This window comes from Pocillopora damicornis, chromosome 9 (assembly GCF_964200805.1).
Source record: "Pocillopora damicornis chromosome 9, jaPocDami1.2, whole genome shotgun sequence".
Classification (NCBI taxonomy): Eukaryota; Metazoa; Cnidaria; class Anthozoa; order Scleractinia; family Pocilloporidae; genus Pocillopora; species Pocillopora damicornis.
This window is the reverse complement of record NC_142678.1, coordinates 13,408,359-13,433,614: the sequence shown is the minus strand read 5'-3', so window position 1 is coordinate 13,433,614 and position 25,256 is coordinate 13,408,359. Positions and strand designations below refer to the sequence as shown.

The following is a 25,256-nucleotide window of genomic DNA, read 5'->3' as shown; positions in this document are numbered from 1 at the left end:
GGATCACTTATAACATTACGAATACGTTGTGCAAATACTTGACTGCCACTCTGATTTGGGCAACGTTGGAGACTCCTTAACTAAGTGGAAAACTAAGTGGGTAGGTAAACAAGGAAATGAGGCTGATGATTGCTGAACCTAAAGCTGGCGGGATAACATCTCTATTGTATGTTAAGAAATATATTCCAATTACGAGAAAAGCTCAAATGATTTACAAATGATAACGACAATGACGAAGGTAATGATTCAACCTTTCCCGCTTTTTTTTTTCCAACGGCTCAACGAGTCACTTTACGTCTTGAATGTGATCTAATAAATGAGGGCAAAATTCTGTTTCTTCAATTTATTTTACTTTCAAGCAACAGCTCCCCAGCAGGATACCTAAGTATTAACTGAACACCACAACAGAAATATCTTGAGCAGAGAATTTCCGGGATGAAAACATCTTATCCATTATGGTCAACCTTATGCTCTCGTAACATCCAATCACTCGTGTATGTGAGAGCACTATGTCTGTTTTTATGTGTAAGTTAATACCCACATCATTTCCCTTCACCATTTCTTTAAAATAAAATATTAAACTTGAGAAAAAGGCTCTGTCAACCAGCTGATGTTCCTTATTAACTCTTCATCACTACCGTAAAACTTAAAACCTCGATTCAATATCCCGTACCTCAAAAGCTTAATGCAGTTATTTTTCAATTTTCAAAGACTGGCAAAAACAGAAGCTTCAATCAATCTTGGATTATTGTCTTGTGCTAGCGCCTTAATAGGAAAGTTCTAATTCTTCGTGTCCAGTAACCTTCTGCTTGCCTTCCCATCACAGTACTATATGCGGCATCATTAACGTTTAAAGCTGGTGGCTCATTAGTAAGATGTCATACTATTAATTCTTAACTTGATCACCTGCAATGCTTCTAAGGATGGCCAATCCTAAACCATCTTCATTTCCTAGAAAAGTGCTGCTGAGTTTTTCTATAACTCGGCAAACTAGCATTCAGTGGTTATCGTCTCTTGTAACGCGCCTTTTAACGTTGAAAGAGAAAAGTATTTAAACCATCTTAGCTCCTCTAAAGACGGGTTTAAAAATCCTTTCAGTCACAATCCCTTTTCGACTAACAGCTGATTGAAGAGCCAGTTCTGTCATCCCGTACTACAAAAGGAGAACTGAGAAATATAGGCGCAGGCACCCTTACATAAATCAAATCTTTTCGACAGTCCTGTTTGAGTTAGATCAGTGAGTAATCTCAAAAACCGAACTTAAATATCAAAACTGTTTGTAAGTTACATTTGTTTGCTGTTGATGTTGTTCCGCATATTTTTTTCGTCAGTTTTTGAGATTATTCAGCGTCTAAAAATAAGAGGTATGCTTGAGCTAGAGAAGTAGAAGGATAACAGGATTTAGCACAAATACGTTTCTTCAGTTACCTTGAAGTAATAATATAAAAATTACGAAAAAGAAAAAAAACAATTACGTGAAAAGCGAGTGCTTTTTAATGGTCGGTTCGCCACCACAGAAATTATTTCTGTAAAAGTAAGTAAATTCAGGTAATTGTTTTAAAGATACGGCTTCCAGAATGCGAAAATAAGTAAGATGTAGCCTTTTAGAAAAATGGGCACGAACTTGTGAAACACCCTTTACACGAATATCCAGCTCAAACATCCTTCAGTGGTTCAAGTCCAGGTCAAGTCCAAGTGTAAATGAGTTTGAAGCTACTTGTGATGATTGTCAGCGGACAGAGCCTCCGGAATGTGAGGACTGGAACCTAGGGACGTCACAGAAAAGGGGGAATATAAACTTAATTCCAAAGAAATTTCACTGCAAAGTTGAAAAATCCTCACTTGCGAAGCGTCATACTGTAACATGCTGGTTTAAGATGTCGTAACAATAAGTTTGTAATTAGGTCGGGAAAAAAATATACAAACAAAGAAGGGTGAATCGTTTTGGGAATGGGGAAAGTTATCAGAGATATTTTTCACAACTCAAAAATCTTGAGGGGCCTTTCAAGAGGGGTCCATGGGGTACTGGGGGCCGGGGATAGAATTTATCCTCAGGATGCATCCCTAATATGTGTCCCCGGAAACAGCTCATCGACGTACCAGTCTTATCCAGAATTCTCCCGCGGTTCTCCTTTCTTTTCTCGTGCGTCAGGTGCAGGGGTCCCTGCACTAAAGAGTACACGTCGTAAGTCACGTTATCACTCAGCTCACGTTTTCCTCGGCCACTTGAAGGACATTTCATCGAGCATTTGGAACCTGGGTTGGTTGTACTGCATACAGTCACTTGGCAGTGGACGAAAACAAAGGGATGAGCACTAATGAACTTAAAGGCTTCCACGCTGAACCGCTGAGCACGAGAAGAAGGCGATGAATGATATTTCACTGTTACGTCACTTGGGCAGCTAAAGTGAAGCAAATTTCCCTGATCAAGGTGAAATTATGCCTAAGAATATCCTTAACAAAAGTTTTTTTTTTTAACTTATGTTGTTGATCACCATGGAATTCAAGATTACGAAGTGTGTCCAATTTTACTTACTTGTCATTAACTATTAGTTGCTTAGGAAAACGTCTCAAGTGATCGCAAAAGGAGTAGAAATCAAGTGTCCAAGACAGTTACTACTAGACATACCCTTTCTTTATAAATTCATATTTCAGAGAATTCTTTTGATCCTGGGTGGGCGTGGCATAACATCGATCAGCTCTGACTGACAGCTTTTTGTCATCTGTTGCCACGGATACCTCAAAGAACAATCGTCTGTGCAGCCCCACAGCAACAGGGAAATCATCTTTCGTGTAAGGATTCACAAATGTCTTGTTATGAAACATTCTCAACGACAGTGTCAAGTTCCCTTTGGCCTTTTCACGGAGTTCAAATGTTGTTTTAATTGGCGTCCAACCAAGCGATGAAACTGTACCATGCATTGAGTAATAGCAGCTGAACTGCACTTTTATATCATGTAAGCGTGTCACGGCACTTTTAGTGGCCACGGGTATTATCAATGTGTTGGAGTAGATGATAGCTGTAGGTGTATACCTGCTGGCAGTTTTACAGCCCGTCAATGATGTTGTAACGCTAAGGTGGGTCCGTCCTTCTTTGCCTTTACATTTGGTGTCCAGGAGTCGAAGATTCTTTAAATCAAAAGCTCGGAGGAGTGTCTTTGAGATGACAATGGTCATATTTTTATCGCCGCAGAAGACATTTACTCCAGAAGCTTTTAGTGGAAATATAAAATATACAAGAATAATAGTTTAATCATGTAAAATTTTAGAGTCTGATGGTATATACAATTTCGACTGGAAATATATATAAACAAAAAACAAAAAAAAAAACAAAAAAAACGGAAATGACTGATTTGAAACAAGTAAACAACATAGGCATGCGTAGCATGCAAGAGTCAATTTTTTTGCTGTGTAGGTTGAGAGAAGACAGTTTTTATATCTAATGTTTTCATTTTTGTAACTGAAAAGAGCATCTTTCAAAAGAACAAAAATAACGCATTACTTCGCCTTAAGAAAAAGACAGAAAAAACCTAATTTATCTGAACTTCTATAGATATTTTCTGTTCTATTACCTAAATATTTCTAAGAAAAAATTAAATCGGTGCCACGCTTACTAATGTCTACTTTGCCGCCGTTGTTCGGTCTTATCACACAACGTCCTCCGTTTCCCATTGGAGAGAGAGCGCGTTGCGTGACGAGACCAAATAACCGTTGCGAAAGAGACTACGCTCACCGCCGTTCCTCTAACATAGAGAAAGTCAAAATTATTTGTCTACAGTAAGCTGCCTAAAAAATAAAATTCCGCGTAATTTCAGAACGAAAAGAAAACTGAAACTCTGTTGTTCCTTTATTAGGCCATGAGCAAAGATATATTGCGATCTCGAACAAGTGAAAATACACTGAACAAGAGAAAACAATAATATTTCAAAGAGGGCTCCTTGATTGGTTGTTGCCCATCTAGACTTTGCCCTGTGTGTGAAAAATACGTAATAAAATGCAGGTTGTTTTAAAAGGAATTAACACGCGATTGGGCTAAGTTCAAGGTCGCTAAAGGCGAATTTTATTCGTAGAAAAAGTCAAAACGCGGGAGTAATGGAAATGATGGAAACTAAAGGCCCACCTAAATGTGGGACGTCAGAGCGGCACCACCAGACAATAGATTCTCATAGATTAGAGCCCAGCTGTTCTAAGGCCGATTAGCACGAACCCAGGGTTAAATTTTAATCTTGTATCTTTATTACTTTGTTCAAATGCCCTTTTGGATAATTTTCTCTATTCTTTTTAGAGCATCCAATCTTAAGATTGTACACAAATTACATTAAAATGAATTTTTTTTTAAAGCTTTCAGATTTGAAATCAGTTTTCACATTAACCCTGGGTTATCTTAACCCAGCTTTGAACAACCCGGCCCACGACTCACTACACTTTTTTTTTGGCTCTTGTGCGTGCAAGGTTAGGCAACCCAGGCCAGCCCAGCTCATACCCACTCCCAGCACCGGCGTAAGAGCAGGTGGCAAGAGAGTGCTGATTTCGCACTTACTTCGCTGTAAGACAGATCAATGCCTTTGTTGAGATCCTCCCCTTTTGGGGGCAAAGCTAGCTTTTCTTTGATCGACAGAGTGGGCGTGCTTGCAAGAGCATTCTTGCTGACCACATTATCCATAAGATACATGCTATAGGCAAACGTTTTAGCAATACTAAAGTCCTTGAACTTGAGGGAAAACAAGCGGGTGGTAAAACTAAAGGATTTCCTCATCCTGTCATAAATTTCCTGTTCCATGTTGCGGCCAGCCCAGGACTGACTGACCGGCCACAAAAGGAAGACATTCTGGAATCTCCACTAAAGCTTAATAGCAACATTAATGACCAAAAAAAAAGGTTCTAACATTTTACAATTTAGCGTTTCCTCCAGAATCCATATTTCAGCATTACACTGGTAATCGAAATGTCCACGTTTCAACCTTCCTTCCCTTCCTTTTCAGTGCCAAAACAAGTGTAAGACAACAATCATACCTGCTGAGCAACCATACAACTCCATTCTTAGTGATATATGACCATACCATGCTGTTGGTCGGAGTTTAATGTAGCGAGCTTTAATGGGTGGGTTTAACTGGTGATAAACAATGCTGTCTGCGTCTTTATTTCCTTTGAATACCTACAAATACAGGCAAGTACAATTAATAATCAGTTACCACAGTCACGCCATTCCTGTTGGATTATGCATGATTCTCCAATAGTTTCAACTACCTTCTGAAATCGTAGCGTGATTATTGCACTTAATGTAAACATGCAAGAGAAAGTCAAGGAACTCCAATTTTGCCGCAAAGCCAGGCTAGATATGTGGCATAATTAACTTTTTCCATAGTAGAATGCATGATCAAAGGCTTAGCCCCTTGTTACTAGCAGATGACTTAATTAAGAGCTACTTGCATCATATTATAACTGTTACCTCAGTCTATACTGTGAAGACATAAGATATTTTTTTAACAGTTTTAAACCAAGTAACTGCTTCTACATTTACCTTAGGTGAGCTCTGTCCCGGTACTTTATAGTAGTAGTAGGTCACTCCATCTTCACTGTACTGCAGTTTGTATGCTGTTACCCACTGGCTGTGAGCATTCCTTCCCTGTGTTGCTATACTTGTTAATTTGGTGTAACTGCCAAGAGCCACCTGTATCCATTGATTTCCATTATTCTTCCCTGCTGACCATCCTCCTTGCTTGCCTCCACCAGCCTTGAAGTTCAATCTTCCCTGGATTGTTGCATGATTTCTATCCCATTCTGAAGATGAAGTGACCTGAGCGTCTTTAATGTGTCCACTCTCCAAACCAAGAGGTGCCGAACATTCTTTACAGAAATAAAGAAGGTAAAAGAACAGTTAATGTGTATGTGTTTATGTGCTGAGGTAGGTAGGTATGTTTGAGGGTAGGTACATAATAGTTCTATTGAAAATTTAAAAGTTACACAAAATTTGGATTAAGCAGAAATTTTTTTTATATGTCATAATGTAGCATCTAACAATCTAGAGATTCTTGCCATATCCATATTTCAGCATTACACTAGTTATAATCAAAACATGTGTTTCACCCTTCCATTTTTAAGTGCCAAATAAGTTCATGTAAGACAACAATCATACCTGCCGAGCAACCATACAGCTCCATTCTTAGTGATATATGACCGTACCATGCTGTTGGTCGAAGTTTGATGTAGCGAGCTTTGATGGGTGGGTTTAACTGGTGATAAACAATGCTGTCTCTGTCTTTATTTCCTTTGAATACCTACAAATACATGCAAGTTAAATTAATAATCAGTTACCACAGTCATGTCATTTTTTATGTCAGTTTCAACCCGCATTTGAAATTGTAACATGTTGATTGCACTTATTGTAAATATGCAAGAGAAAGTCAAAGGCTAAATATGTGGCATAATTAACTTTTTCCATAGTAGAATGCATGATCAGGGGCTTAGCCACTTGGTATTTGCAGATGACTTAATTAGGAAATACTTGCAACATATTTTAACTGTTACCTCAGTCTATACTGTGAAGACATAAGGATATGTTTTTAACAGTTTTAAACCAAGCAACTGCTTCTACATTTACCTTAGGTGAGCTCTGTCCCGGTACTTTGTAGTAGTAGAAGGTCACTCCATCTTTACTGTACTGCAGTTTGTATGCTGTTACCCACTGGCTGTGAGCATTCCTTCCCTGTGTTGCTATACTAGTTAATTTGGTGTAACTGCCAAGAGCCACCTGTATCCATTGATTTCCATTATTCTTCCCTGCTGACCATCCTCCTTGCTTGCCTCCACCAGCCTTGAAGTTTAATCTTCCCTGGATTGCTGCATGATTTCTATCCCATTCTGAAGATGCAGTGACCTGAGCGTCTTTAATGCGTCCACTCTCCAAACCAAGAGGTGCCGAACATTCTTTACAGAAATAAAGAAGGTAAAAGAACAGTTTATGTGTATGTGGTTATGTACTGAGGTAGGTAGGTATGTTTGAGGGTAGGTACATACAGTTCTAGTAAAAATTAAAAAATTACACAAAATTTGGATCAAGCAGAAATGTTCTACGCATCTCATAATGTAGTATCTAACAATCTACAGTTTCTTGTTATATCCATTTCAGCATTATACTGGTTATAATCAAAACATGTGTTTCACCCTTCCATTTTTAAGTGCCAAATAAGTTCATATAAGACAACAATCATACCTGCTGAGCAACCATACAGCTCCATCCTTAGTGATATATGACCATACCATGCTGTTGGTCGAAGTTTGATGTAGCGAGCTTTGATGGGTGGGTTTAACTGGTGATAAACAATGCTGTCTCTGTCTTTATTTCCTTGGAATACCTACAAATACATGCAAGTAAAATTAATAATCAGTTACCACAGTCATGCCATTTTAAAGGTAGTTTAAAGTTACATTTAAAATTATAACATGTTGATTACACTAGCTGTAAATATGCAAGAGATAATCAAGAAACTAAAATTTTGAATGCCAGGCTAGATATGTGGCATAATCATTTTTTTCCATAGTAGAATGCATGATCAGGGGCTTAGCTCCTTGGTATTTGCAGATGACTTAACTATGAAATACTTGCAACATATTATATAACAAGAATCTATACTGTGCAGACATAAAGATATGTTTTTAACAGTTTTAAACCAAGTAACTGCTTCTACATTTACCTTAGGTGAACTCTGTCCTGGTACTTTATAGTAGTAAAAGTTCACTCCATCTTCACTGTACTGCAGTTTGTATGCTGTTACCCACTGGCTGTGAGCATTTCTTCCCTGCGTTGCTATACTTGTTAATTTGGTGTAACTGCCAAGAGCCACCTGTATCCATTGATTTCCATTATTCTTCCCAGCTGACCATCCCCCTTGCTTGCCTCCACCAGCCTTGAAGTTCAATCTTCCCTGGATTGCTGCATGATTTCTATCCCATTCTGAAGATGCAGTGACTTGAGCGTCTTTAATGCCTCCACTCTCCAAACCAAGAGGTGCTGAACATTCTTTACAGAAATAGGGAAGGAAAAAGAAGAGTTTATTTGTATGTGTTTACATACTGAGGTATGTAGGTATGTTTGAGGGTAGGTACATAATAGTTCTATTGAAAATTTAAAAGTTACACAAAATTTGGATCAAGCAGAAATTTTCTATGTATGTCATAATGTAGCATCTAATAATATACCAATTCTTGTTATATCCATGTTTCAGCATTATACTGGTTATAATCAAAACATGTGTTTCACCCTTCCATTCTTAAGTGCCAATTAAGTTCATGAAAGAGAACAATCTTACCTGCTGAGCAACCATACAGCTCCATCCTTAGTGATATATGACCGTACCATGCTGTTGGTCGAAGTTTGATATAGCGAGCTTTGATGGGTGGGTTTAACTGGTGATAAACAATGCTGTCTCTGTCTTTATTTCCTTTGAATACCTACAAATACATGCAAGTAAAATTAATAATCAGTTACCACAGTCATGCCATTTTAAAAGGTAGTTTAATCTTACATTTAAAATTATAACATGTTGATTACACTAGCTGTAAATATGCAAGAGAAAATCAAGACACTCCAATTTTTAATGCCAGGCTAGATATGGAGCATACTTAACTTTTTCCAGAGTAGAATGCATGATCAGGGGCTTAGCCCCTTGGTATTTGCAGATGACTTAATTATGAAATACTTGCAACATATTATAACTGTTACCTCTATACTGTGCAGACATAAGGATATGTTTTTAACAATTTTAAACCAAGTAACTGCTTCTAGATTTACCTTAGGTGAGCTCTGTCCCGGTACTTTGTAGTAGTAGAAGGTCACTCCATCTTCACTGTACTGCAGTTTGTATGCTGTTACCCACTGGCTGTGAGCATTCCTTCCCTGTGTTGCTATACTTGTTAATTTGGTGTACCTGCCAAGAGCCACCTGTATCCATTGATTTCCATTATTCTTCCCAGCTGACCATCCTCCTTGCTTGCCTCCACCAGCCTTGAAGTTCAATCTTCCCTGGATTGCTGCATGATTTCTATCCCATTCTGAAGATGCAGTGACCTGAGCATCTTTAATGCGTCCACTCTTCAAACCAAGAGGTGCCGAACATTCTTTACAGAAATAAAGAAGGTTAAAGAACAGTTTACGTGTATGTGTTTATGTACTGAGGTAGGTAGGTATGTTTGAGGGTAGGTACATACAGTTATAGCAAAAAATTAAAAATTAGACAAAATTTGGATCAAGCAGAAATGTTCTACGCATCTCATAATGTAGTATCTAACAATCTACAGTTTCTTGTTATATCCATTTCAGCATTATACTGGTTATAATCAAAACATGTGTTTAACCTTTCCATTTTTCAGTGCCAAATAAGTTCATATAAGACAACAATCATACCTGCTGAGCAACCATACAGCTCCATCCTTAGTGATATATGACCGTACCATGCTGTTGGTTGAAGTTTGATGTAGCGAGCTTTGATGGGTGGGTTCAACTGGTGATAAACAATGCTGTCTCTGTCTTTATTTCCTTTGAATACCTACAAATACATGCAAGTAAAATTAATAATCAGTTACCACAGTCATGTCATTTTTTATGTCAGTTTCAACTTACATTTAAAATTGTTACATGTTGATTGCACTTGTTGTAAATATGCAAGAGAAAGTCAAAGGCTAAATATGTGGCATAATTAACTTTTTCCATAGTAGAATGCATGATCAGGGGCTTAGCCCCTTGGTATTTGCAGATGACTTAATTATGAAATACTTGCAACATATTATAACTGTTACCTCAGTCTATACTGTGCAGACATAAAGATATGTTTTTAACAGTTTTAAACCAAGTAACTGCTTGTACATTTACCTTAGGTGAGCTCTGTCCTGGTACTTTATAGTAGTAAAAGTTCACTCCATCTTCACTGTACTGCAGTTTGTATGCTGTTACCCACTGGCTGTGAGCATTTCTTCCCTGTGTTGCTATACTTGTTAATTTGGTGTAACTGCCAAGAGCCACCTGTATCCATTGATTTCCATTATTCTTCCCAGCTGACCATCCTCCTTGCTTGCCTCCACCAGCCTTGAAGTTCAATCTTCCCTGGATTGCTGCATGATTTCTATCCCATTCTGAAGATGCAGTGACCTGAGCATCTTTAATGCGTCCACTCTCCAAACCAAGAGGTGCCGAACATTCTTTACAGAAATACAGAAGGTAAAAGAACAGTTTATGTGTATGTGTTTATGTACTGAGGTATGTAGGTATGTTTGAGGGTAGGTACATACAGTTCTAGTAAAAATTAAAAAATTACACAAAATTTGGATCAAGCAGAAATGTTCTACACACCTCATTATGTAGTATCTGACAATCTACAGTTTTTTGTTATATCCATTTCAGCATTATACTATTTATAATCAAAACATGTGTTTCACCCTTCCATTTTTCAGTGCCAAATAAGTTCATAAAAGACAACAATCATACCTGCTGAGCAACCATACAGCTCCATCCTTAGTGATATATGACCATGCCATGCTGTTGGTCGAAGTTTGATGTAGCGAGCTTTGATGGGTGGGTTTAACTGGTGATAAACAATGCTGTCTCTGTCTTTATTTCCTTTGAATACCTACAAATACATGCAAGTAAAATTAATAATCAGTTACCACAGTCATGCCATTTTAAAAGGTAGTTTAAACTTACATTTAAAATTATAACATGTTGATTGCACTAGCTGTAAATATGCAAGAGAAAATCAAAGGCTAGATATGTGGCATAATCAACTTTTTTCATAGTAGACTGCATGATCAGGGGCTTAGCTCCTTGGTATTTGTAGTTGACTTAATTATGAAATACTTGCAACATATTATAACTGTTGCCTCAGTCTATACTGTGCAGACATACAGATATGTTTTTAACAGTTTTAAACCAAGTAACTGCTTCTACGTTTACCTTAGGTGAACTCTGTCCTGGTACTTTATAGTAGTAAAAGTTCACTCCATCTTCACTGTACTGTAGTTTGTATGCTGTTACCCACTGGCTGTGAGCATTCCTTCCCTGTGTTGCTATACTTGTTAATTTGGTGTACCTGCCAAGAGCCACCTGTATCCATTGATTTCCATTATTCTTCCCAGCTGACCATCCTCCTTGCTTGCCTCCACCAGCCTTGAAGTTCAATCTTCCCTGGATTGCTGCATGATTTCTATCCCACTCTGAAGATGCAGTGACTTGAGAGTTTTTAATGCGTCCACTTTCCAAACCAAGAGGCGCTGAACATTCTTTACAGAAATAAAGAAGGAAAAAAACAGTTTATTTGTATGTGTTACGTACTGAGGTATGTAGGTATGTTTGAGGGTAGGTACATATAGTTCTATTGAAAATTTAAAAGTTACACAAAATTTGGATCAAGGAGAAATTTTCTATGTATGTCATAATGTAGCATCTAACAATCTAGAGATTCTTGCCATATCCATGTTTCAGCATTATACTGGTTATAATCAAAACATGTGTTTCACCCTTCCATTTTTAAGTGCCAAATAAGTTTATGTAAGACAACAATTATACCTGCTAAGCAACCATACAGCTCCATCCTTAGTGATATATGACCGTACCATGCTGTTGGTCGAAGTTTGATGTAGCGAGCTTTGATGGGTGGGTTTAACTGGTGATAAACAATGCTGTCTCTGTCTTTATTTCCTTTGAATACCTACAAATACATGCAAGTAAAATTAATAATCAGTTACCACAGTCATGTCATTTTTTATGTCAGTTTCAACTTACATTTAAAATTGTAACATGTTGATTGCACTTGTTATAAATATCCAAGAGAAAGTTAAAGGCTAGATATGTGGCATAATTAATTTTTTTTAGCTCCTTGGTATTTGCAGATGACTTAATTATGAAATACTTGCAACATATTATAACTGTTACCTCAGTCTATACTGTGCAGACATAAGGATATGTTTTTAACAGTTTTAAACCAAGTAACTGCGTGTACATTTACCTTAGGTGAACTCTGTCCCAGTACTTTGTAGTAGTAGAAGGTCACTCCATCTTCACTGTACTGCAGTTTGTATGCTGTTACCCACTGGCTGTGAGCATTTCTTCCCTGTGTTGCTATACTTGTTAATTTGGTGTAACTGCCAAGAGCCACCTGTATCCATTGATTTCCATTATTCTTCCCAGCTGACCATCCTCCATGCTTGCCTCCACCAGCCTTGAAGTTCAATCTTCCCTGGATTGCTGCATGATTTCTATCCCATTCTGAAGATGCAGTGACCTGAACATCTTTAATGCGTCCACTCTCCAAACCAAGAGGTGCCAAACATTCTTTACAGAAATACAGAAGGTAAAAGAACAGTCTATGTGTATGTGTTTATGTACTGAGGTATGTAGGTATGTTTGAGGGTAGGTACATACAGTTCCAGTAAAAATTAAAAAATTAGACACAATTTGGATCAAGCAGAAATGTTCTACACACCTCATTATGTAGTATCTCACAATCTACAGTTTCTTGTTATATCCATCTCAGCATTATACTGGTTATAATCAAAACATGTGTTTCATCCATCCATTTTTCAGTGCCAAATAAGTTCATATAAGACAACAATCATACCTGCTGAGCAACCATACAGCTCCATCCTTAGTGATATATGACCATACCATGCTGTTGGTCGAAGTTTGATGTAGCGAGCTTTGATGGGTGGGTTTAACTGGTGATAAACAATGCTGTCTCTGTCTTTATTTCCTTTGAATACCTACAAATACATGCAAGTAAAATTAATAATCAGTTACCACAGTCATGCCATTTTAAAAGGTAGTTTAAACTTACATTTAAAATTATAACATGGTGATTGCACTAGCTGTAAATATGCAAGAGATAATCAAGAAACTTAAACTTTGAATGCCAGGCTAGATATGTGGCATAATCATTTTTTTCCATAGTAGAATGCATGATCAGGGGCTTAGCTCCTTGATATTTGCAGATGACTTAATTATGAAATACTTGCAACATATTATAACCGTTACCTCAGTCTATACTGTGCAGACATAAAGATATGCTTTCAACAGTTTTAAACCAAGTAACTGCTTGTACATTTACCTTAGGTGAACTCTGTCCCGGTACTTTGTAGTAGTAGAAGGTCACTCCATCTTCACTGTACTGCAGTTTGTATGCTGTTACCCACTGGCTGTGAGCATTCCTTCCCTGTGTTGCTATACTTGTTAATTTGGTGTAACTGCCAAGAGCCACCTGTATCCATTGATTTCCATTATTTTTCCCAGCTGACCATCCTCCTTGCTTGCCTCCACCAGCCTTGAAGTTCAATCTTCCCTGGATTGCTGCATGATTTCTATCCCATTATGAAGATGCAGTGACTTGAGCATCTTTAATGCGTCCACTCTCCAAACCAAGAGGTGCCGAACATTCTTTACAGAAATAAGAAGGTAAAAGAACAGTCTATGTGTATGTGTTTATGTACTGAGGTATGTAGGTATGTTTGAGGGTAGGTACATACAGTTCGATTGAAAATTTAGAAGTTACACAAAATTTGGATCAAGGGGAAATTTCTTTTGTATGTCATAATGTAGTATCTAACAATCTACAGTTTCTTGCCATATTCATATTTCAGCATTATACTAGCTATAACCAAAACATGTGTTTCAACCTTCCATTTTTCAGTGCCAAATAAGTTCATGGAAGACAATTATCTTACCTGCTGAGCAACCATACAGCTCCATCCTTAGTGATATATGACCGTACCATGCTGTTGGTCGAAGTTTGATGTAGAGAGCTTTGATGGGTGGGTTTAACTGGTGATAAACAATGCTGTCTCTGTCTTTATTTCCTTTGAATACCTACAAATACATGCAAGTAAAATTAATAATCAGTTACCACAGTCATGTCATTTTTAATGTCAGTTTCAACTTGCATTTATTAGTCAACTGAGTATCTTTCCTTCGTCTGAAGAACTTACACGGCCACCTAAATATGTTTCTGATAACAAGATACGTCATTCAATAATTCGACTTAATGCATGTATGAAGCTGCTTCGGCTAATATATTTCACCACGTATGCTTGTGCTGCCAGTTGCATCATTCTCTATGGTGATGTGGAGTTTAGTCCTGGACCTATTGCAGTTAGCGATACACCAAAGTGTCCTCTCTGTCTCAAAATTACAAAAACAGATGATGCTTGTCTTCCCTGTGCTTCATGCAAGAAGGATTTTCATCTAATGAGTCTTGGTCCTGATTTTGACTCTTTGGGCCACTGTCATATGAGCAGCTCTGATAACAACATGTCACTCGATGATCTTAGTGAAGATGAGATTGATCTTCCTTTAAAACTTCAAGAAATTGTCAATAATCGTGGCTTGAAATTGATACATCAGAACATTTAAAGCCTACCATGGAAAATCGACCAACTACGCCTTCTGTTAAGCAAACTCAAATCTAGTATTCACATCTTTGGGCAGACTGAAACTTGGTGAAAGCACTCAATTCCTGACAATGAATTATCAATTCCTGGTTATAAACTGTTTAGAAAGGACAGACAGGGGAAAGGTGGAGGCGTAGCAATATGTTCGCAATTATGTTATGGTTGACAGAAGAGAAGACCTTGAAAGGCCCGACATAGAAGGCCTTTGGCTTGAAGTTTCCCTTCCAAAGTCGCGTAGTTTACTAACCAGTTGTTTATACCGACCTCCAAACTCATCTAACCACTATGATAAAGGTTTCTGTTCAAAAATGAATAACACTCTGAACACTGCTGTCTCAAAGGGTCAAGAAGTGCTTTTACTTGGAGATTGGAACACCGACTTTGCATCAAAATGCTCAACTATCCCAGAATGTAACCAACTTAAATCTTTATTTAAATTGTTGCAGTTTACTCAAATAATCAAGGAGCCTACAAGAGTCACTGCAGAATCTAGAACTATGATTGATCTGATTGCTACAAACCATCCACAAAACATTAAAGACTCTGGGGTCGTCACTGGTACTAGCTTAAGCGATCATGAAATGTCTTTCTTTGTCAGAAAGATAAATTGGAAAAAGACTCCATAACAACTTAAAACATTTCGAAATTATGCAAATTACGACCCAGATAAATTCCTTGAGGACTTGAAAAACACAGACTTCGATCTCCCAAGTGAAAACGTTAACAATAAGGACGAGCTTTGGCAGTCCTTCAAAGATAAGTTTACCAACATAGCAGAACGTCACACCCCACTATTGTGAAACACGTTAGGGGCTTAAACAATTATTTCCTTGGCTCAATACTTCTATCAAACGTCAAATGAGACAAAGGGATTATTTACAGAAAAAAGCTCACACCACCGGACTTCCCTCAGACTGAAAAGATACCACTTACAAAGAAATTGAGTTACCAATTTAATCAGAAAGGAAAAGGAAAACTACAATCGAAGGCTGATCAATGAGAATGCTGGCGATCCCAACTCATTCTGGTGAACAGTTAAGAAAATCCTGCTCTCCGAAAGCAAAGAACCATCACCAAAACTCAAAAGTTGATGGTCAAGTAATAACTGAAAAAAGCTCAATTGCAAATTCTTTCAACAATGTCTTTGTAAATACAGCTATCAACCTTTGCAAATCATTTATAAATGCTGCATCGAACCTCTCGTCAAGTATATCTTTAACAAAAGCTACGAACTCTACTTTTCTGTTTACAAATATTTCTCAATCTACTGTTCTGTCTGAAATCCGACCACTTAAATCAGGCAAAGCTGTGGGCTTAGATAATATTCCACCAAGACTTCTAAAGGACGCTTCTGCAATAGTCACTAAACCTATTACAGCAATAATTAATGCTTCACTGTCTCAGAGCAAAGTTCCAGACGACTGGAAAGCTGCTTATGTTATTCCATTATTTAAGAAAGGGAGGAAAGACAATGTTGACAATTATCACCCCATATCTATCTTACCTGCAATATCAGAGTTACTTGAATGAGTGGTGCATACTCAACTAGTAAGTTATTTACAAGAAAACCATCTACTTAGCCCATTCCAATGTGGATTTTGCAAACAACACTCAACAACATTTGCAGCTCTGTCCTTCGCGGACACAATCCAGCAAAATATTGATCAGGGTTTTATGATGGGAGCAGTTTTTGTGGACTTGCGTAAGGCATTTGATACAATAGATCATTCTATTTTGTTGAGAAAACTGCATTTCCTTGGAATCAAAGGCAAAGAGCGAAACTGGTTTGAAAACTATCTGTCTGGCCACACCCAAGTTGTTGGCATTGGTGGTGCCTCGTCTGATTCTCTACACATAACATCTGGTGTTCCACAATGTTCCATATTAGACTCTCTACTCTTTGTTATTCTTATCAACGATTTGCCCCTCTGCATTAAGATTTGTAATATGCTTATGTACGCAGATGATACGTTCTGTTTTGTGCTGGATATAACTCTAAAGTCATCGAAGACAGTCTGAATGAGGGCCTGAATACAATGGGTGAATGGCTTCAAGTGAACAGCTTGTTTCTAAATACCACCAAGACTGAAGCCATGCTATTTGGAATTCATTCTAAACTGTCCAAACATTAAGACTTTGATATTACTTTTCATGGACAAAGTTTAAAACGGGTAAACATATTCACTTATCTTGGTATTATATTTGATGAGACTATTTCTTGAGCTCCCCACATTCAGCACATTTTATCTAAAGCTAAGAAAAGATTAGGTATGCTATCTCTATTATGAAGAGATTTAACTTGTCATGCTGCCAACAATTTATATCTATCATTTATCTGTCCAATTTTTGACTATGGCGACACTGTATGGAACTGTTGTGGAGTGGGCAATGCCAGACTGCTGGATAATTTTCAAAGAAGGGCATCCAAAATTGTTTCAATATCTATGGATAGTGACAAAGCTTTAATGGATCTTAAATGGCCTGAGTTACAGTCGAGAAGAGAAGAACATACTTTTAAATTAGTTAATAAATGCATTTCTGGTAACTGTCCTCAATTTTTTAAGCAATATTTCAATTTTAATAATACCAGAACAAGACAGAGAAATTTACTTCATTTGCCTCGTGTTAGAACTGAAACAGCCAAGAATTCTTTTTATTATCATAGATGAGTTGTTTATAATATTCAAGTTAATTAGAATTTTTTATAATATTTTATATTGACTAGATTCTTATTGTTTTGTGTGTATCTATAGATTTTTATACCATTCTATATATATAGATTTTTATAGTATTGTTCGATATTTAGATAGCACATAAATTATTAGTCTTGCCGCTGTTATTATTATTGGTAGTATTATTTATATTGATTTTAGCATTATGCATTTGATTTATTTTATGATCCTATTCACCAGGGCTCCTCTTGATAGCAGAGATGTACTTTCTGATGGGACTACCCCAGTGTGGGGATTGTTATTTATTTTAAATAAAAGGGGTCATTATACATTTAAAATTATAACATGTTGATTGCACTAGCTGTAAATATGCAAGAGAAAATCAAGAAACTTCAATTTTGAATGCCAGGCTAGATATGTGGCATAATCAACTTTTTCCATAGTACAATGCATGATCAGGGGCTTAGCCCTTAGCACAGACATAAGGATATGTTTTTAACAATTTTAAACTAAATAACTGCTTCTACATTTACCTTAGGTGAACTCTGTCCTGGTACTTTATAGTAGTAGAAGTTCACTCCATCTTCACTGTACTGCAGTTTGTATGCTGTTACCCACTGGCTGTGAGCATTTCTTCCCTGTGTTGCTATACTTGTTAATTTGGTGTAACTGCCAAGAGCTACCTGTATCCATTGATTTCCATTATTCTTCCCAGCTGACCATCCTCCTTGCTTGCCTCCACCAGCCTTGAAGTTCAATCTTCCCTGGATTGCTGCATGATTTCTATCCCATTCTGAAGATGCAGTGACCTGAGCATCTTCAATGCGTCCACTCTCCAAACCAAGAGGTGCCGAACATTCTTTACAGAAATACAGAAGGTAAAGGAACAGTTTATGCCTATGTATTTATTTACTGAGGTATGTAGGTATGTTTGAGGGTAGGTATATACAGTTCTATTAAAAAGTTAAAAGTTACACAAAATTTGGATTAAGGAGAAATTTTTTTGTATGTCATAATGTAGCATCTAACAATATACCGTTTCTTGTTATATCCATTTCAGCATTATACTGGTTATAATCAAAACATGTGTTTCACCCTTCCATTCTTAAGTGCCAAATATTTTCAAGTAAAACAACAATCCTACCTGCTGAGCAACCATACAGCTCCATCCTAAGTGATATATGACCGTACCATGCTGTTGGTCGAAGTTTGATGTACTGAGCTTTGATGGGTGGGTTTAACTGGTGATAAACAATGCTGTCTCTGTCTTTATTTCCTTTGAATACCTACAAATACATTCAAGTAAAATTAATAATCAGTTACCACAGTCATGCCATTTTAAAAAGGTAGTTTAAACTTACATTTAAAATTATAACATGTTGATTGCACTAGCTGTAAATATGCAAGAGAAAGTCGAGAAACTCCAATTTTGAATGCCAAGCTAGATATGTGGCATAATTAACTTTTTCCATAGTAGAATGCATGATCAGGGGCTTAGCCCCTTGGTATTTGCAGATGACTTAATGAAGAAATACTTGCAACATATTATAACTGTTACCTCTATACTGAGCAGACAAAAGGATATGTTTTTAACAGTTTTAAACCAAATAACTGCTTCTACATTTACCATAGGTGAACTCTGTCCCGGTACTTTGTAGTAGTAGAAGGTCACTCCATCTTCACTGTACTGCAGTTTGTATGCTGTTACCCACTGGCTGTGAGCATTCCTTCCCTGTGTTGCTATACTTGTTAATTTGGTGTAACTGCCAAGAGCCACCTGTATCCATTGATTTCCATTATTCTTCCCAGCTGACTATCCTCCTTGCTTGCCTCCACCAGCCTTGAAGTTCAATCTTCCCTGGATTGCTGCATGATTTCTATCCCATTCTGAAGATGCAGTGACCTGAGCATCTTTAATGCGTCCACTCTCCAAACCAAGAGGTGCCGAACATTCTTTACAGAAATACAGAAGGTAAAAGAACAGTTTATGTGTATGTGTTTATGTACTGAGGTATGTAGGTATGTTTGAGGGTAGGTACATACAGTTCTAGTAAAAATTAAAAAATTACACAAAATTTGGATCAAGCAGAAATGTTCTACACACCTCATTATGTAGTATCTAACAATCTACAGTTTCTTGTTCTATCCATTTCAGCATTATACTGGTTATAATTAAAACATGTGTTTCATCCATCCATTTTTGAGTGCCAAATAAGTTCATGTAAGACAACAATCATACCTGCTGAGCAACCATACAGCTCCATCCTTAGTGATATATGACCATACCATGCTGTTGGTCGAAGTTTGATGTAGCAAGCTTTGATGGGTGGGTTTAACTGGTGATAAACAATGCTGTCTCTGTCTTTATTTCCTTTGAATACCTACAAATACATGCAAGTAAAATTAATAATCAGTTACCACAGTCATGCCATTTTAAAAGGTAGTTTAAACTTACATTTAAAATTATAACATGTTGATTGCACTAGCTGTAAATATGCAAGAGAAAATCAAGAAACTTCAATTTTGAATACCAGGCTAGATATGTGGCATAATTAACTTTTTCCATAGTAGAATGCATGATCAGGGGCTTAGCTCCTTGGTATTTGCAGATGACTTAATTATGAAATACTTGCAACATATTATAACTGTTACCTCAGTCTATACTGTGCAGACATACAGATATGTTTTTAACAGTTTTAAACCAAGTAACTGCTTCTACATTTACCTTAGGTGAGCTCTGTCCTGGTACTTTATAGTAGTAAAACTTCACTCCATCTTCACTGTACTGTAGCTTGTATGCTGTTACCCACTGGCTGTGAGCATTCCTTCCCTGTGTTGCTATACTTGTTAATTTAGTGTAACTGCCAAGAGCCACCTGTATCCATTGATTTCCATTATTCTTCCCAGCTGACCATCCTCCTTGCTTGCCTCCACCAGTCTTGAAGTTCAATCTTCCCTGGATTGCTGCATGATTTCTATCCCACTCTGAAGATGCAGTGACTTGAGAGTCTTTAATGCGTCCACTTTCCAAACCAAAAGGTGCTGAACATTCTTTACAGAAATAAAGAAGGAAAAAAAACAGTTTATTTGTATGTGTTTATGTACTGAGGTATGAAGGTATGTTTGAGAATAGGTACATATAGTTCTATTGAAAATTTAAAAGTAACACAAAATTTGGATCAAGCAGAAATTTTCTATATATGTCATAATGTAGCATCTAACAATCTAGAGATTCTTGCCATATCCATGTTTCGGCATTATACTACTTATAATCAAAACAATCATGTTTCAACCTTACATTTTTAAGTGCCAAATAAGTTCATGTAAGACAACAATCATACCTGCTGAGCAACCATACAGCTCCATTCTTAGTGATATATGACCATACCATGCTGTTGGTCGAAGTTTGATGTAGCGAGCTTTAATGGGTGGGTTTAACTGGTGATAAACAATGCTGTCTCTGTCTTTATTTCCTTTGAATACCTACAAATACATGCAAGTAAAATTAATAATCAGTTACCACAGTCATGTTATTGTTTATGTCAGTTTCAACTTACATTTAAAATTGTAACAGGTTGATTGCACTTGTTGTAAATATGCAAGAGAAAGTCAAAGGCTAGATATGTGGTATAATTAATTTTTTCCATAGTAGAATGCATGATTAGGGGCTTAGCCCCTTGGTATTTGCAGATGACTTAATTAAGAAATACTTGCAACATATTATAACTGTTACCTCAGTCTATACTGTGCAGACATAAGGATATGTTTTTAAACACAGTAACTGCTTCTACATTTACCTTAATAGGTGAACTCTGTCCCAGTACTTTGTAGTAGTAGAAGGTCACTCCATCTTCACTGTACTGCAGTGTGTATGCTGTTACCCACTGGCTGTGAGCATTCCTTCCCTGTGTTGCTATACTTGTTAATTTGGTGTAACTGCCAAGAGCTACCTGTATCCATTGATTTCCGTTATTCTTCCCAGCTGCATGACGAGCTTTGCTCAAGAAAAGAATTCTCACCAGGGATGCGTAGAATGATCCATAGGCTTGTCAAAGTAAAGCGAGAGGGCTCAATTAGCAAGTGAAAGCGGGGTGTTTGGCTTCGAGCGTGAAATTAATTGAAGTTAACAATTAAAATGTAAACAGGCGCGAGGATCCGCGCGGCTTGCGCGCTAGGAGTACTACGTAAATTTAGGACTCTTTTGCACAATTTTCTCTTTGGAGATAACTACGCATTCTTGGCGTGAATGGCAATTTTCATAATTGTAGAATGATTCAGCGACAAGAACGGCTTAGCTAAGCCGTAGTGTGTGATGGCATTTGAAGATAGCCTGGTTGTAGCGCGTGACATGACTATCAAGTAACAGTTATTGTACCCAGCAATTGTTTTGTTCGTGATCTACAGGTTTATTGGTTTGTGACGCAAAGAGCGATTATCTGTTCTGTCACGACAATACCAAAATTAAATTGTGTTAGCCAACTTATATTTCACTCTGATCAGACCTTTGACCCTAAGTCAACATAGAAGCCGGTGAGCCGCTCGGGAAGGACCTTGTTTTCAAGAAAGGTTTCGACTGCAGTATGTTCTGGAGATACAAGAGTATCATTTAACACTTGAAACGATTGGGTAGATATTTTGATAATAATTTTCTGGCGTCCATACTGAGGAGCTCTTTCAGTATAAAATATCATTTTAGTAAGTCCCAATCATCAGGTAAGCGCGGGAACTTGTCCCGCGAAAATTCGGTGCGAAGGTACGAGTATATTCGGCGGTATCTGCGAAAAGGGGCCATCGTTCTTTCCTTAAGGTAAGGTCTTAACTGTGTAAAACTTCGCGAGGAAGAAATTCTACTCGCTGGCCTGTCCAATTTGGCTTTTAGACAAGGTTGTATGCCTGATAATTTCTGTCTAGAGCTATATGATGACGCGCGATAAATCTCGCTGCTTAATAACCTTTGAGCGGAAAATGATGATGCCCAAACCATTTAATCAGCAAAGCAAGGTTTACCTTTACTTCTGTGCTTTCGAAGCAAGAGAAGGAATTATTTCTGTGATAGTTGGGTGACAGATGCTTAAAATCACATGGTGTACTATCCAACTGTTGAAACCTAATTATGGAATGAACCCTGACATCACAGCTCAAATATTCCTTCCCTATAAGATGACGCGCTCTTGGCAGGTTAGTGTGTTTTCTTACTAATCGTACTGTACTATTTCGCAGTTTCGAAAGCAGAATCCTGAAGATACTCTCGTTCTTTTATTATTTCTTACCCACTCTCTCGTGTAATCAGACTTATCTCCGTGAGGGAAGAACCTTCATTTTTTAATTTTTTTCCCGGTTTTGTCATTCGTATGTGAGCTGTTGTTATCTGAAGGCAGAACCTTTCCCTTTTTTCACCCGGTTCTGTCTCTCTTGGGTAGTCAGTCCTGTTTGGGCTGTTGTTATCTGAAGGCAGAACCTTTCCCTTTTTTCACCCGGTTCTGTCTCTCTTGGGTAGTCAGTCCTGTTTGGGCTGTTGTTATCTGAAGGCAGAACCTTTCCCTTTTTTTCACCTGGTTCTGTCCCTCTTGGGTAGTCAGTCCTGTTTGGGCTGTTGTTATCTGAAGGCAGAACCTTTCCCTTTTTTTCACCTGGTTCTGTCTCTCTTGGGTAGTCAGTCCTATTTGGGCTGTTGTTATCTGAAGGCAGAACCTTTCCCTTTTTTCACCCGGTTCTGTCTCTCTTGGGTAATCAGTCCTGTTTGGGCTGTTGTTATCTGAAGGCAGAACCTTTCCCTTTTTTCACCCGGTTCTGTCTCTCTTGGGTAGTCAGTCCTGTTTGGGCTGTTGTTATCTGAAGGCAGAACCTTTCCCTTTTTTTCACCTGGTTCTGTCCCTCTTGGGTAGTCAGTCCTGTTTGGGCTGTTGTTATCTGAAGGCAGAACCTTTCCCTTTTTTTCACCTGGTTCTGTCTCTCTTGGGTAGTCAGTCCTATTTGGGCTGTTGTTATCTGAAGGCAGAACCTTTCCCTTTTTTCACCCGGTTCTGTCTCTCTTGGGTAATCAGTCCTGTTTGGGCTGTTGTTATCTGAAGGCAGAACCTTTCCCTTTTTTCACCCGGTTCTGTCTCTCTTGGGTAGTCAGTCCTGTTTGGGCTGTTGTTATCTGAAGGCAGAACCTTTCCCTTTTTTTCACCCGGTTCTGTCTCTCTTGGGTAGTCAGTCCTGTTTGGGCTGTTGTTATCTGAAGGCAGAACCTTTCCCTTTTTTTCACCCGGTTCTGTCTCTCTTGGGTAGTCAGTCCTATTTGGGTTGTTGTTATCTGAAGGCAGAACCTTTCCCTTTTTTTCACCTGGTTCTGTCTCTCTTGGGTAGTCAGTCCTGTTTTTGGGCTGTTGTTATCTGAAGGCAGAACCTTTCCTTTTTTTTCCACCTGGCTCTGTCTCTCTTGGGTAGTCAGTCCTATTTGGGCTGTTGTTATCTGAAGGCAGAACCTTTCCCTTTTTTTCACCTGGTTCTGTCCCTCTTGGGTAGTCAGTCCTGTTTGGGCTGTTGTTATCTGAAGGCAGAACCTTTCCCTTTTTTTCACCTGGTTCTGTCTCTCTTGGGTAGTCAGTCCTATTTGGGCTGTTGTTATCTGAAGGCAGAACCTTTCCCTTTTTTTCACCTGGTTCTGTCTCTCTTGGGTAGTCAGTCCTATTTGGGCTGTTGTTATCTGAAGGCAGAACCTTTCCCTTTTTTTCACCTGGTTCTGTCTCTCTTGGGTAGTCAGTCCAATTTGGGCTGTTGTTATCTGAAGGCAGAACCTTTCCTTTTTTTTCACCTGGTTCTGTCTCTCTTGGGTAGTCAGTCCTATTTGGGCTGTTGTTATCTGAAGGTAGAACCTTTCCCTTTTTTTTTCACCTGGTTCTGTCTCTCTTGGGTAGTCAGTCCTATTTGGGCTGTTGTTATCTGAAGGCAGAACCTTTCCCTTTTTTTCACCTGGTTCTGTCTCTCTTGGGTAGTCAGACCTATTTGGACTTTTGTTATCTGAAGGCAAAATCTTTCCTTTTTTTTTATTTGGTTCTGTCTCTCTTTGGGAGTTGTTTCATTTTAGACTGTGCGTTTTCATCATATGACAAACTAATTTTGAATTGCGACATAATTAAATTTACTTGTCTTGATTTTTTTTCCTTTGCAGATTTAATTGAACGTTAACCGCGAAAAGCCGTGATGAAAAAGCAATGTTTGTTTTAATAAAAAAGATAGTTTTCCTGTTTAGATGACCAACCAACCTTAACTTAATTACACATCATAAGTGCACGTTCCGTTGACTGGTAATTTTTACGTCGATGTTGTGTTTGCCTTGGTGGTGTCTGTCCTCAAATCCCGTGATTTTTCAATAAAAAATAAATAACGAATTTAGGAATAAAATTACCAACGAGTAAAATACCTCTTCTCGTAACGTATTAAATTGCATTTACATTTCCAACTCTTGTTTCAGACACGAGATGTAAAATCGGTCATAGATTGTAAAAGAGATTTGTGAGTAAAGAACTTTTTCTACTTGTCTTTGTTTATTTTCTCGCAGCCTTATACATAAGGTTCGCTGTGTTCGCAGTGGCGCGCCAGGAAACCCCAGTAGGAAAAATTTCTTTAAAGATTTTACTCCTTTAATGATCTCTTATATTACTTCCTTAGCATTTAGCCAATTATATGGTGCCGGTGGAGGATACAAAAAAACTCCGTTATATATTTCTTTACAGGCCAATATTATCGGAAAAAAACCCAAACAAACAAACAAAATGAGTTCTGTTGCGCTGTGTGATCCCTGAGTGTTCTCATCGCGGTTAGGGCTTGCTGTTGTTTGCGGTATTATTTTCCGGAGTGGACATACCATTACTACATTTTTGTTAGCGTTAAAAAAATCGGAAATACATGGTTTTAATAAAAAACTTCATCTTTTTTAACTCTTAACGACTGTCGAGTTGTGTGTATCAATAGAGTGGGTCAGCAAATTTGCATTCTATGTTGCGCAAGGGGCAAGAGAAAATGGTTGACTCCCCGCGAGTGAAGCTGACGCTCTAGGTCGATTTCGATCTATTATTATCCTTTGCAAACAAAATTTCGATCATGGAGTTAAATTATAAAATTACTTTGGCTTACATTGTGCGCTTTAAAGTAAACTTGAGTTGTTAG

The 25,256-nt window shown here is 37.9% G+C and overlaps 3 protein-coding genes across 3 annotated transcripts in view; all 3 read right to left on the bottom strand.

The window, feature by feature from the left end:
• Positions 1–328: 328 nt before the first annotated feature.
• Positions 329–5,900, bottom strand: LOC149040242 (ZP domain-containing protein-like). Its single transcript, XM_089183022.1, has 5 exons — positions 5,522–5,900; positions 5,014–5,155; positions 2,630–3,212; positions 2,101–2,402; positions 329–1,766 (listed from the first exon to the last, which is right to left on the bottom strand). The coding sequence occupies exons 2-5, from the start codon at positions 5,036–5,038 to the stop codon at positions 1,714–1,716; spliced, it is 963 nt and encodes a 320-aa protein (XP_089039148.1). The 5' UTR covers positions 5,039–5,155; positions 5,522–5,900; the 3' UTR covers positions 329–1,713.
• A 1,059-nt stretch (positions 5,901–6,959) lies between these two features.
• LOC149040241 (EGF-like repeat and discoidin I-like domain-containing protein 3) lies at positions 6,960–10,520 on the bottom strand. The gene is made up of 6 exons (XM_089181536.1): positions 10,481–10,520; positions 9,869–10,194; positions 9,404–9,500; positions 7,695–8,020; positions 7,214–7,355; positions 6,960–7,021 (listed from the first exon to the last, which is right to left on the bottom strand). Exons 1-6 carry the CDS (start codon positions 10,503–10,505, stop codon positions 6,960–6,962), a joined length of 978 nt encoding a protein of 325 aa, XP_089037662.1. The 5' UTR covers positions 10,506–10,520.
• A 2,832-nt stretch (positions 10,521–13,352) lies between these two features.
• Positions 13,353–25,256, bottom strand: part of LOC149040240 (EGF-like repeat and discoidin I-like domain-containing protein 3) — an 18,245-nt gene continuing 6,341 nt past the window's right edge. Inside the window, exons 3-4 of the mRNA XM_089181535.1 lie at positions 13,708–13,804; positions 13,353–13,420 (exon numbers count right to left, since the gene is read on the bottom strand). Coding sequence (XP_089037661.1) covers positions 13,353–13,420; positions 13,708–13,804 — 165 coding nt within the window. The remainder of the gene's footprint in view (positions 13,421–13,707; positions 13,805–25,256) is intronic.